This window comes from Sinohyriopsis cumingii, chromosome 12 (assembly GCF_028554795.1).
Source record: "Sinohyriopsis cumingii isolate HCF-2022 chromosome 12, ASM2855479v2, whole genome shotgun sequence".
In the NCBI taxonomy this organism is placed as follows: domain Eukaryota; kingdom Metazoa; phylum Mollusca; class Bivalvia; order Unionida; family Unionidae; genus Sinohyriopsis; species Sinohyriopsis cumingii.
The window spans coordinates 5,683,674-5,697,949 of record NC_142972.1 but is presented as its reverse complement, the minus strand read 5'-3'; the positions used below and the strand labels follow the sequence as shown (position 1 = coordinate 5,697,949).

The 14,276-nt window shown below is 36.0% G+C and overlaps 1 protein-coding gene across 5 annotated transcripts in view; it reads left to right on the top strand.

Moving 5' to 3' along the window:
• Positions 1 to 14,276, top strand: part of LOC149785947 (ralBP1-associated Eps domain-containing protein 1-like) — a 144,313-nt gene that overhangs the window by 48,130 nt on the left and 81,907 nt on the right. For all 5 annotated transcript variants that reach the window (XR_016424846.1, XM_089976197.1, XM_089976195.1 and 2 more), the window contains exon 3: positions 881 to 931. Coding sequence is in view for 4 of the 5 variants with exons in the window: in XM_089976197.1 (XP_089832323.1) it covers positions 881 to 931 (51 nt within the window). In the remaining variant the exon portion in view is untranslated. The remainder of the gene's footprint in view (positions 1 to 880; positions 932 to 14,276) is intronic.

The following is a 14,276-nucleotide window of genomic DNA, read 5'->3' as shown; positions in this document are numbered from 1 at the left end:
TTTTTGATTTGCTATTGACTTTACATGTTAGAAAAATTGCACAGTGGTCACTTATACCAATCTTTGGAACCATTACTTCCAAAACATTTTCTTTTGTATTGGTATAAATATGATCTATAAGTGTTTTAGAGGTAGATGTTACTCTGGTGGGTTCATTTACTAGTTTCTCCAAACCTATTGAAGCAATAAAATCCATCTAATTCACTTTAATTTGGTCATTGAGAAGGTCTTTATTTATATTGCCTAGAATGTAAAATTCTTTCTCTTCATTTGAAATTTTATCTACTTGAAGTTCAAAATATTCACACCATTCAGTATGTGATGATGGGGGTCAGTACACAAAATCTGTTAAATAGGGCTTTTCTTATTCTGGAGTGATCTGTAGCCAAATGGATTCTATTTCCTTATTTCTAGGTCTTCCAGTCTTTTAGAAATAGTACCATCCCTGACCCGATTTGCCTTAATTATAACATGTACTGGATTCCTGACCAGATTTGCCTTAATTATAACATGGACTGGATCCCTGACCAGATTTGCCTTAATTATAACATGGACTGGATCCCTGACCAGATTTGCCTTAATTATAACATGGACTGGATCCCTGACCAGATTTACCTTAATTATAACATGGACTGGATCCCTGACCAGATTTGCATTATAATATGGACTGTATTATAATGTAGGGCCTAATTGGGAGGGAGAGCTGCTTTCACATTAGCATAGCGATTTCTGTAAAGTTAATGCTTTGGGGTGGGGGAATTAAACACAAACTTAATGCTAATATGAGGAACATTTTCAATTTTAATTGATAATATCAGCATTGAAGTTTGTGATGTGTATGTAATAGGTGACATTTAAATAGTTCTTGTTTGTATTCCAGGTGTTGATGTGCCCTTGCCAAAGTTCCACAGATCTATTGATCAAGGAGCAGGTATTTTCTTTTTTATTCAAGTATTTTAAATTTTCAACCAGAAATATTAAATTAAGCAGCCTTGTCCTACAATACAGGGATTCATTCCCACTCAGCCTGCCACCCAAACAACACTACTTCTTCAAAAGAAAATTACTATAGGTGTAAAGATTATGCCCAGATATGCTAAAAGCTCCTGTCTTTGCTTAGCAGAATTATGACATTAATTCATGGGTTAGTCATCATGTCTCTGCAGAATTATAACATTAATTCATGGGTTAGTCTACATGTCTATGCAGATTTATGACATTAATTCATGGGTTAGTCACCATGTCTGTGCAGAATTATGACATTAATTCATGGGTTAGTCACCATGTCTATGCAGAATTATAACATTAATTCTTGGGTTAGTCACCATGTCTATGCAGAATTATAACATTAATTCATGGGTTAGTCATCATGTCTATGCAGAATTATAACATTAATTCATGAGTTAGTCACCATGTCTGCAGAATTATGACATTAATTCATGGGTTAGTCACCATGTCTATGCAGAATTATAACCTTAATTCATGAGTTAGTCACCATTTCTATGCAGAATTATAACATAATTCACAATTTATATACTATGTTATGCAGAACAATAGTGCAATATGCAATTACAGCTGAGGATTTTGGTTTCAATTTATTTCAGGTTGGGGAGAATCACCAGCTATGTCTTAATGAATACAGATTACCCAAATAATTTTGGCTTTTTTTAAAAATTGAGAATTTGCTGGGTGTGTGTGTGTGTGTGTGATATGTGATAGATATTTAAATGAGGTCAGATTATTTGAATATTAATGATGTATAAGTGTGTTGGACAGCCTTCTTGAACATGGACTGACCTAATTTCACTGCACTGAGAGCAACACAGGATGGTGTTATTATGCAGTGTGATTATCTATTTTAGTAGAGGCATTCAAATGAATGCAAGCAGACTGGTTGTACTTTTGAAGCTAACTGATTGTCTTGAGGCTAATCAAAGAAGATCACGGAGACCTTGTTATTATCTTGTAGTAGTCTTTAGCTACATAATAAATTCAGAAAATGCAAGTTACATGAATAAATGTTTTATAAAGCTCTGCTGGAAAGAATGATAATAAGATGATTTTGGATATAATAAATGTTGTTATTACAGCTCAGGCAAAAGCTTATGTAGCACCTACACTTGTATTATATGTGTGTGTAAGTCAGTGCAAATATACATCATACATACAAACAGTGTTGGATGACAGGTGTCACAAGTGTGCTATGTTTGCTTAAAAGCCTCTGGGCAAGTGGTACATGTAGGGGTCTGTACTACAGAAGGAAGCTGTAGATTTTAAGTGGAGAGGTGGAGAAGACACACAAAATCATGTGGCCACACCAAGTTAGTCCCAGTGTGGTCTGGCTACCTGTAGGGTGTGTCGATGGTAGAGAACATAGAAGTCTTAGGAAGCATAGTAAACCCCCTTCCCTAAGCTGGGTTAACTAATTATATTAATTATAACCATAGATTATATGTCAGTGAAGGTCATTATGAAACTTGGAATGATTGGGAGGGGGGAGGAAAGTGTTTAGCTGGTTGGTCACTTAATGAGTCAGTTATGCAGCTATGTTGGTGAGTGGACATTGGAGTAGGCTGATGACCATGACTGATGTCATCAGTTGTATAATATGGACATGAAGGAATTTCAACATGTTATAAAATGTCGGGTGGGTGGTTATTATTGCTTGAATGACATTTTTCAGCACATGGTATTCTATACATTGCGGCCAGTATATTTGGTGGATAAGAATCAGGTAAACCCTTGGAAGGACCACCAACCCATGGAAACCTTAGGTGGCAACCTTTCTCACATATTGGACACATGAGACTCAAACCCAGGTGGACAGAGGTGAAATGTCAGTTATCTGTAAAGATGAGTGACTTAAACCTTTTGACGATCCGGGACCCCTCTGCAAAGTGTAGACGATAGACATGGTGAAATTCTTCCTAATATAATCAGGTGACTTAGAAACTATACTTTGATATGGACAGCATGAAGTGGACAGTTGATTATTATTATATTTATGCAGTGTCTGAAAATAAATATGTCATGAACTATAATGCAGTTTTGTGACCAATTTCCCAGCAAGCACACACTAATTCCCTGCATCACCTTAGGACATTATCTTGCCATCTGTGAACACATGCATACGTATACATATATGCATTGTTATTGTTTGAGGTTCAGTTCCTATTACACTAGCAGTGAAGTAGAGTAAAAACTTGATACAATAAAGCTTTCTCTAAACCAGACATTGTTGTGATACAAACTTTTGGCCATTTTATAGATGTGACCAGTATAAAAAATATTAGGACAGCTTTATCAGGCTTGGATTTTTGATCAGTGCACAGAGGAGGCCAACTTCGGGAATTGTACTATAATATGAAGTTTTTCTGTCAATGACAGTGTCAAAAAAATAGGAGAAATTTGTCTTGTATAAACATAAACTTTATATGGAGTCGCCTGTCTTAACTGGCTCAACATGTCTGACTTTAAGACTCTATAGACATGTATGGAGGAGTTTGGTATCAACTGACTCGACCTATTGCACTTTAAGACTAGAGACATGCAACCTTTATATGGAGGTGTCCTGTCATAACTGGCTCAGCATGTCTGACTTTTTAAGACTGTATAAATGTGCATCCTTTATATGTAGGAATCTCAACATGTTTTACTTAAAGACTGTATAGACCAGTGACCTTTATATGAAGTAGTCTTGTCTGAACTGGGTCAACATATCTTAGTTCAAGATTGTATCTTAAATCGTTTATAGTGAGGAGTTTTGTCTGAATTGGCTCAGTTTGTCTCACTTAAAGACTGTATGTATAGACATGCATGATAGGGACCCAGGTGCCCAAGTGGTCTAAGGCACTCTCCTTTACAGAACACTGACATCTTATCCACATGAGTTCAAGTGTAGGGCTTGGCCAATGTGGTTATGTGAAAAGCTTGCCCATAGTTTCCCATGAATTGGAGGTTTCCCAGGTTCTTTATCAAATATACTCACCTCCATTTACAGCCTATCACATGCTGAAAACATGGCATTGAACCCATCAACCAACCAACCAGCATGCATCCTTTACATGGATGAATCTTGTCTGAGCTGGCTCAACATACATGACTTCTAGATTGTAGGGCATTCATCCTCTAAATGGAAGGGACTTGTCTTAACTTGATCAGCATGTTTCACTTTAAGACCATGTAAATGTACATCCTTACTTTGATATCAGGGTGTTTTGTATGTACTGTCTTGGCATGTTTGACAGGTGACCTTCATATGGAGGAGTCTTGTCTGAACTTGGTCAACATGTCTCACTTTAAGCTGTATAGACATATTATTTATATGAGAAGTCTTGTCTAAACTTGCTCAACATGTCTCACTTTAAGACCATATAGATGTGCATTCTTTATATGCATGAGTCTTGTCTGAAATGGCTAACATGTCTCTCTTGAAGACTATTGTTGTGAACTTTATATATAGATAAACCTTGCCTGATCTGGTTCAACATGTCTCACTTTAAGACCGTATTGATGTGCATCCTTTATATGGAGTAGTCTTACCTGAACTGTTCAATATGTCACACTATAAAACTGTAGTCATGTGAACTTTTTACATGGCAGAGTCATGTCTGAATTGTCTCAACATGTCTCATTTTAAAAACAAATCTTAGGTCTACAGACAGTGTGTTTATGCCAACAGATCTTATGACAAATACATACATCAATATGGCCCTGGAGATTGCATCGGAAAAAGTGAAATGTCATCTAGGAATTTATTTTTTTCATTAAATATTTAGATTTAGGTTGTAAATACATGCGTAACACAAAGCAATTTGTAGAGATAATCTAGTTGTATTTTATTAAAGAAAACCATTCCATGATCTTAAATAAGCTTTGAACATCAAGGAAAAGTAACCTTATTACAGTCTACCCAATCAATTTGTACAGTGGGATTTTATTGTTATTTGAAATTGAAAACCTACATTACTGTATTCCAGCATAAACTGGAAGGAACATCATATATTCCATGTACAATTGCAGATTGGATGTGCATTGCATGCAAAAAGTTGAAATATCATGTTCACGTCATTTGCATTTTGTATGGACTAAGCTCTTTGTTTGGACAAAGCTCTTTGTATGGACTAAGCTCTTTAAAAATTGCAATTTGTATGGACTAGGTCCCAGGCAGGAATATTGCAATTTGTATGGACTAGGCCCAGGCAGGAATTTTGCAATTTTTATGGACTAAACCCCAGGCAGGAATTTTGCAATTTGCAATTTGTATGGACTAAACCCCAGGCAGGAATTTTGCAATTTGTATTGACTAAACCCCAGGCAGGAATATTGCAATATGTATGGAATAAGCCCCAGGCAGGAATATTGCAATTTGTATGGACTAGCCCCAGACAGGAATATTGCAATTTGAATTGACTAAGCCCCAGGCAGGAATATTGCACTTTGTATTGACCAATCCCTGGGTAGGAATATTGCAATTTGTATGGACTAGGCCACAGGCAGGAACTTTGCAGTTTGTATGGACTTAGCTCCAGGCAGGAATATTGCAGTTTGTATGGACCTAACCTCAGGCATGAGTATTGCAATTTGTATGGACTAGGCCCCAGGCAGGAATATTGCAACTTGTTTTGACTAAGCCCCAGGCAGGAATATTGCAATTTGTATTGACTAGGCCCCAGGCAGGAATATTGCAATTTGTATGGACTGGGCCCAGGCAGGAATATTGCAATTTGTATGGACTGGGCCCAGGCAGGAATTTTGCAATTTGTATTGACCAGCTCCCAGGCAGGAATTTTGTAGTTTGTATAGACTAAGCCCCAGGAAGGAATATTACATGTATTAACTTCTAAAGTAGTTCTCATGGGATGCATATACCTTGACTTCCTTTCTGTGTTGGTTGTAATCCTGTCAGCTTCAAGAAGCTGCTGTATTCTGCAGACTAGTCTCTGCCTCAGACTATACATGTACTGATATTGTTCAAAAACCGATTTTTTCTATTTGGGCATTATGGGATTGTGGACTATGAGCAAGATTTACTTACCCTCTGAAATTGAAGATCTTGACAGCATGCAATAAACACCATACCTCCAAAACTTATGATTGGACAGTGGAAGTGCTCCAGTGAGGATGGCCAATTTTATGTTTTGCAAAAGCATAGATTGACTTAGCATGATGTTACAACCCGAAAAAGTAAAGGAGCCAAGTGTTTGTAACTATTTTGTTAGACTCTTAACATACATGCATGTCCTTTGAGCCGGTCAGTGTAAGAATAATATCCAAAAGTGGATTGTAAATTGCCAGATAGCAGAGGCACTTACTTAATGTGATAATGCAGTGTGATATCTTCTATGCTTTGCGTGAGATGTTAGTCTTGGCAGATTACATGCATACAGTGAACAATATAGATGGCTGATGCAGTATGGCTGTTGAATTAGTGCTTCGTTGCAGAGTTAATACTGTTGGTGACAAAACAGTGTGACAATGTTTTATATAGCTATGCTGTCTGCACAGAATGGGTGTTGAATTAGTGCCACATTACAGAGTTAATACAGTTTGTGCCAAAAATAGTGTGAAAAACTTAAATACAGTTATTCCTTCTATGCAGTATAAGTGTTGAATTAGTGCTTCATAATACTGTTTATGCCTGGTGTGAAAAATGATCTATGCACTTATGTCCTATATGTGTTATGGGTCTTGAATTTGCGCTTCATTGCAGAGTCTGTACAGTTACGCCCTATATGTGGTATGGGTCTTGAATTTGCACTTCATTACAGTCTGTACAGTTATGTCCTGTATGTGGTATGGGTCTTGAATTCACACTTCATTATAGTCTGTACAGTTGTGCCCTATATGTGTTATGGGTCTTGAATTCACGCTTTATTACAGTCTGTACAGTTATGTCCTATATTTGTTATGGGTCTTGAATTTGCGCTTCATTACAGAGTCTGTACAGTTATGCCATATATGTGGTATTGGTCTTGAATTTGCACTTCATTATAGTCTGTACAGTTATGTCCTATATGTGGTATTGGTCTTGAATTCACACTTCATTATAGTCTGTACAGTTATGCCATATATGTGGTATTGGTCTTGAATTCAAACTTCATTATAGTCTGTACAGTTGTGCCCTATATGTGGTATGGGTCTTGAATTCACACTTCATTACAGTCTGTACAGTTATGCCCTATATGTGGTATGGGTCTTGAATTTGCACTTCATTACAGTCTGTACAGCTATGTCCTGTATGTGGTATGGGTCTTGAATTCACACTTCATTACAGAGTCTGTACAGTTATGTCCTATATGTGGTATGGGTCTTGAATTCACACTTAATTATAGTCTGTACAGTTAGGTCCTATATGTGGTATTGGTCTTGAATTCACACTTCATTACAGTCTGTACAGTTATGCCATATATGTGGTATTGGTCTTGAATTCACACTTCATTATAGTCTGTACAGTTGTGCCCTATATGTGATATGGGTCTTGAATTCACACTTCATTACAGTTTGTACAGTTATGCCCTATATGTGGTATGGGTCTTGAATTTGTACTTCATTACAGTCTGTACAGTTATGTCCTATATGTGGTATAGATCTTGAATTCACACTTCATTATAGTCTGTACAGTTATGCCATATATGTGGTATTGATCTTGAATTCACACTTCATTATAGTCTGTACAGTTATGCCCTATATGTGGTATGGGTCTTGAATTCGCACTTCATTAGTCTGTACAGTTGTGCCCTATATTTGGTATGGGTCTTGAATTCACACTTCATTATAATCTGTACAGTTATGCTCTATATGTGTTATGGGTCTTGAATTTGCACTTCATTACAGAGTCTGTACAGTTATGCCCTATATGTGGTATGGGTCTTGAATTCACACTTCATTACAGTCTGTACAGTTATGTTCTGTATGTGGTATGGATCTTGAATTTGCACTTCATTACAGTCTGTACAGTTATGTCCTGTATGTGTTACGGGTCTTGAATTCACACTTCATTACAGTCTGTACATTTGTGCCCTATATGTGGTATGGGTCTTGAATTTGCACTTCATTATGGTCTGTACAGTTATGCCCTATATGTGGTGTGGGTCTTGAATTCACACTTCATTATAGTCTGTACAGTTATGTCCTATATGTGGTATGGATCTTGAATTCACACTTCATTATAGTCTGTACAGTTATGTCCTATATGTGTTACGGGTCTTGAATTCACACTTCATTACAGTCTGTACAGTTGTGCCCTATATGTGGTATGGGTCTTGAATTCACACTTCATTACAGTCTGTACAGTTATGCCCTATATATGTTATGGGTCTTGAATTTGCACTTCATTACAGTCTGTACAGTTATTCCCGATATGTGGTATGGGTCTTGAATTTGCACTTCATTGCAGAGTCTGTACAGTTATGCCCTATACATGTATGTGGTATGGGTCTTGAATTCACACTTCATTACAGTCTGTACAGTCATGTCCTGTATGTGGTATGGATCTTGAATTTGCACTTCATTACAGTCTGTACAGTTATGTCCTATATGTGTTATGGGTCTTGAATTCGTGCTTCATTACAGAGTCTGTACAGTTATGTCCTGTATGTGGTATGGGTCTTGAATTTGCACTTCATTATAGTCTGTACAGTTATGCCCTATATGTGGTATGGCTCTTGAATTCGCGCTTCATTACAGTCTGTACAGTTATGCCCTTTGTGTTGTTTTTTCCTGAAAAATAAGTGGTATTCATCTTTGTCATTTGCAGGGCTAATACATTTCCCAAGCACTTGTCTCTGGGACAGGTGAGTTGCAAGAGTTACTTGTCCTTGTCGTCATTATACTTGACAAAGTACACTTCTCCACTTCAGTGCTTACGCTTTTACTAAAGAAGCGACCGCTTCGGTGGCCTAGTGGTTAGAGCATCTGCCTTGGATGCAGGAGGTCATGGGTTCAGTCCCCAGCCAAGTCATACATACCAAAGACTTACAAAAACGGTACTAACAGCTGCCTCGCTTGGCGCTCAGCATTAAGAGGTGTTAGGACTGGTCGGCGTGGTGTCAGGATAATGTGACTGGGTGGGATATCATGCTACATGTCTGCAGCATGATGCCTCAGTGCTGGACATTACCATAAGCTGCTACATTGCAGACATCGTAGCGTTATGACTGAAAAATTGTTAAAGCAATGTTAAAAATTTAAATCGCACACACTAAAGAAGCGCTGTTTAGCTTGGTACTAATATGGTAAAAAAGCCATAAAAATATTATAATCTAATACAGGGTGCCCTAGGTAAACATATCATCAAGAAACAATGTTTGTAACTTGAGAAATTGCAGTTGCACCCATTGTCTTTGATTCCTTTGTGGTGTTTACAGTGAAACCTTTCAGTACTCTGCATGTAGATTTCATAATTTTTTTGTGTGTGAGCTGTCAGACATCGTTATGAGTTAGATATTGGAGAAATTAAGAAAGAAGATGTTAAAATAGATGTATTTTGTCGTGTCAGACATCGTTTCACTTGCCAAAGATCAACTGTATTTTCAGGACTGTGCAGTTTTATTAATACTTTGTCACGCCAAAGTAAAGATGCCAAAAGTTATTTATATAAGTAAGTAATTGCTTCACAAGAAAAATGTAAATAACTTGCATCGAAAAGAACTCTGTTTCCACCATCTTTTGTACTAATGATCCATTCTGGTCAAACCTCCATTCTAGAGAGCTACACACTGAAGTCATAAAAAGGAAAATTGTTGATTGGCCAAAATAATTTGAAATTCTAGGTCATTACCTCAAATAAATTTTTACCAATTAGCTGTTATCTCAGTAGTATCTGCTTCAAAAATAGATTAGAATAGCATGCATTATGTAAAAAAGTTGCTCGGAATCAGCTGAGACACATAAAATAAGTATGTGAATTTTTATCAGTTTTAATTTTTAAAACTTATCAGTTTTATTATCAAGCTTACATCGGGTAATTGTGCTAAAGAAAATGAAGTCATTTCCTTTGCGACATTCTCAAGACTAACAAGTAGGCAAATTTGGCAACGGTTATTTATATTGGACACATGTTATGACTTTACGGTCTTAGAATAAGTAACAAGAAAGAGCAAAACCAACAAGTTTAGTATAATTAAAAATATTTATTTCCATAAAGTGCAAAGTGAAAGAATTACAAATAACTTTCAGTATGCTGAATGAAACCTAAAATTCTAAATGTTCTATTAGTTCCAGAAGTATCGAGTAATCTGAATGAGTTCCAGAGGTATTCCAAAGGATGGTTAGTAATGTACTGATGTATCAACAATACAGAAGAATCACTGTGATTTAATCCAAAAATGTCTTTAAATGAATTCATAATAATTCTGTACAGCTATTATTCCAGTTAATCTGAAATATTTTGAGCACTGTAATTCCAATGAATGATTAAATTAAATAAATCAATTCCTCTCAGTATAACTGAATAACTTCTAGGATTTGCGATACTACTAAGAACACCTAATTCTAGATAATAATTCTATTATATAGATTACCAATATGCATTAGCGCTTCACATTCATAATGTAAACTGTAAACAGGATCACATGGTTTACTCTAGCTAATCAAAAATCAATTCATCCTTTAAAAGACGCATGACCTCCATTCACATCACGTGATATTTACTTGGATTCAACCTCAGAACTTATGAATGGATCTACACACTGTTAGAATGACTCATCCTACAGTACATTAACCCATTTATTTAGAAAACCAATATTTAAATATTATTAATTAAATGACCAGTAATAACTCTAATCATGAATGATAATACACATAGATGTACATAACATATAGAGGATATTTGCTTGAAACGAATGAATAACGGATATATTTCATCGAGTGGATGAAAAACTCAGTATTTTCATGAGTGGCAATGTATCCGTTATTCACTCGTTTCAAGCAAATATTCTTTCTATTTTATGCTCACATACGTTGGATACCTAAAGTTTGTGACACAGTGAATTAGCAGATTTCTTACGGTAATGTCAGCTGTTTAACATACATGTTCTGCTGTGCTATGTGTACCTGCGCACAAAATTAGTTCCACATCAGATTGATAAAAATTAACTGATATTTCCAGGATAACAAACTACAAGTTTCAAGGATAACAGACAGGGATTATTAATAAGAAACAGCAAGTAATTCATCAATGTATAATACATAAGGAAAAAGTAGTTCACTGACTGAAAATCAAAGAGAGGTAAGTATGTTCTGACCCAAAAAAGTAGTTCCTGTTGTGAAAAAATATTATTTTTTCACTACAGTGAAATATCAATATTATTTTTATTAGAAAATCAAGTAATTCACTGCTCAGCATAAAATAAATATACAAAATGGTAAGCAATATTGAACTGTGATGTTTATTATGGGTAGAAAATGCAGACATTTTTGAAGGTGTGGATCTGTATCTATTTAGCCCAGGGGCAAGTTCATAGTCATGTTTTACTCAGCCGAGTCAATTTTTATCTGGTCTTGATGAGTGGTTTTGCTGAGTCCAGAATTTGTCATTTATGTGGGTTAGCTCACGTAAGTTACATAAAGCTACAAACCTACATGTAAGATCACCAAATAATTGAGCTGCTGAGTTGCCAGTTAAAGTGCCAGTTGTTTTCTGTATCATTCCTGTGACCCAAAATGAAATTGAAATATGCATAAATAGTAGATAGTCAAGTACTTGATGCTATAAATAGACAGTTATGTCAGTTTTCTCCATTACTAATTTTCACTATATTAGGCTGTTTTCAATCAAGGGAAATAATTGATAGTGGCAAAGATAATTTGAGTTGTATTCTGGATGGCTTTACAGTGCTCATCATATGTAATAAACTTGACTGATATATCTGTAGTGTGAATAAACTTTGTTTTTTTTGTCAGTTTATCTTTGTCAAGATTTACGTTATAAAAATGACATCATCTAGAAAAGACTTCAATGTATATATTATCTTTAGTGGAAATTGTTGGATATTTATGGGGAACTGAATATTGTTACAGGTGTTCTATTAATTGTTCATTATTGGATGTTCTGGACGTGCATGCTTGAAAATTTTGAAGTCCAATATCTTAGGTCTGGAAGTCTAGTCATTGATCTAACCTGAAATCATGCATTTATCAAACTGTATATTTGGACTTATTCATTAAAAAGATACCATTTCGATAGCTTAAAAAAAATTATATATTGTTAAAGCTTTCCATTTTTTATTTTGTATTTGACAATATTTAGAGAGTTTTTAGAAAGATTATCTTTAACAGAATACCAGACTAAATATTAAATTAACATTTATGAATTGCATTTTCCCCGTTGTGATTAAAGTTTACAAAAAGCATGTTGTTGATAAACACATATAAATGGAGGTAGTGTACTTCATAAAGACCTCAAATGTTGAGTTAATCTTCTAATTGAAGACAATAAACAGTATAACTAAGGAAATGACACACAAACCAGCATTGTTTTCTTAATTGGTTATTGTAAGGGAAGGACAGAAAGTCCCTGGGATGTCCAATAAAGTAAATCTGATGTTAGTGCCATCATTGAAGTACAGGTTGCATATTGGTGTCATCATTGAAGAACAGGTTGCATATTGGTGTCATCATTAAAGCACAGTTTGCATATTGGTACCCTCATTGAAGCACAGTTTGCATATTGGTACCCTCATTGAAGTACAGATTGCATATTGGTGTCATCATTGAAGTACAGGTTGCATATTGGTGTCATCATTAAAGCACATTTTGCATATTGTGTCCTCATTGAAGCACAGGTTGCATATTGGTATCCTCATTGAAGTACAGGTTGCATATTGGTACCCTCATTGAAGTACAGGTTGTATATTGGTATCCTCATTGAAGTATAGGTTGCATATTGGTGTCCTCATTGAAGTATAGGTTGTATATTGGTATCCTCATTGAAGTATAGGTTGCATATTGGTATCCTCATTGAAGTATAGGTTGCATATTGGTATCCTCATTGAAGTATAGGTTGCATATTGGTGTTCTCATTGAAGCACAGTTTGCATATTGTTGTTCTGATTGAAGTACATGTTGCATATTGGTGTCCTCACTGAAGCACAGTTTGTATATTGGTGTTCTGATTGAAGTACAGGTTGCATATTGGTATCCTCATTGAAGTTTAGGTTGCATATTGGTACCCTCATTGAAGTACAGGTTGCATATTGGTATCCTCATTGAAGTATAGGTTGCATATTGGTGTCCTCATTGAAGTATAGGTTGCATATTGGTGTCCTCATTGAAGTATAGGTTGCATATTGGTATCCTCATTGAAGTACAGTTTGCATATTGGTGTCCGCATTGAAGTACAGGTTGCATATTAGTACCCTCATTGAAGTACAGGTTGCATATTGGTATCCTCATTGAAGTATAGGTTGCATATTGGTGTCCTCATTGAAGTACAGTTTGCATATTGGTGTCCTCATTGAAGTATAAGTTGCATATTGGTGTTCTCATTGAAGCACAGTTTGCATATTGGTGTTGTCATTGAACTACAGGTTGCATATTGGTGTCCTCATTGAATTTTAGGTTGCATATTGGTGTTCTGATTGAAGTACAGGTTGCATATTGGTACCCTCATTGAAGTTTAGGTTGCATATTGGTACCCTCATTGAAGTACAGGTTGCATATTGGTATCCTCGTTGAAGTGCAGGTTGCATATTGGTGTCGTCATTGAAGTATAGGTTGCATATTGGTAACCTCGTTGAAGTACAGGTTGCATATTGGTATCCTCATTGAAGTGCAGGTTGCATATTGGTGTCATCATTGAAGTTGAGGTTGCATATTGTTGTCCTCATTGAAGTACATGTTGCATATTGGTGTCCTGATTGAAGTACAGGTTGTATATTGGTATCCTCATTGAAGTACAGGTTGCATATTGGTACCCTCATTGAAGTACAGGTTGCATATTGGTATCCTCATTGAAGTTTAGGTTACATATTGGTACCCTTATTGAAGTACAGGTTGCATATTGGTATCCTCATTGAAGTATAGGTTGCATATTGGTATCCTCATTGAAGTATAGGTTGCATATTGGTATCCTCATTGAAGCAGCTTGCATATTGGTGTCGTCATTGAAGTACAGGTTGCATATTGGTACCCTCATTGAAGTACAGGTTGCATATTGGTATCCTCATTGAAGTATAGGTTGCATATTGGTATCCTCATTGAAGTATAGGTTGCATATTGGTATCCTTATTGAAGCAGCTTGCATATTGGTGTCGTCATTGAAGTACAGGTTGCAT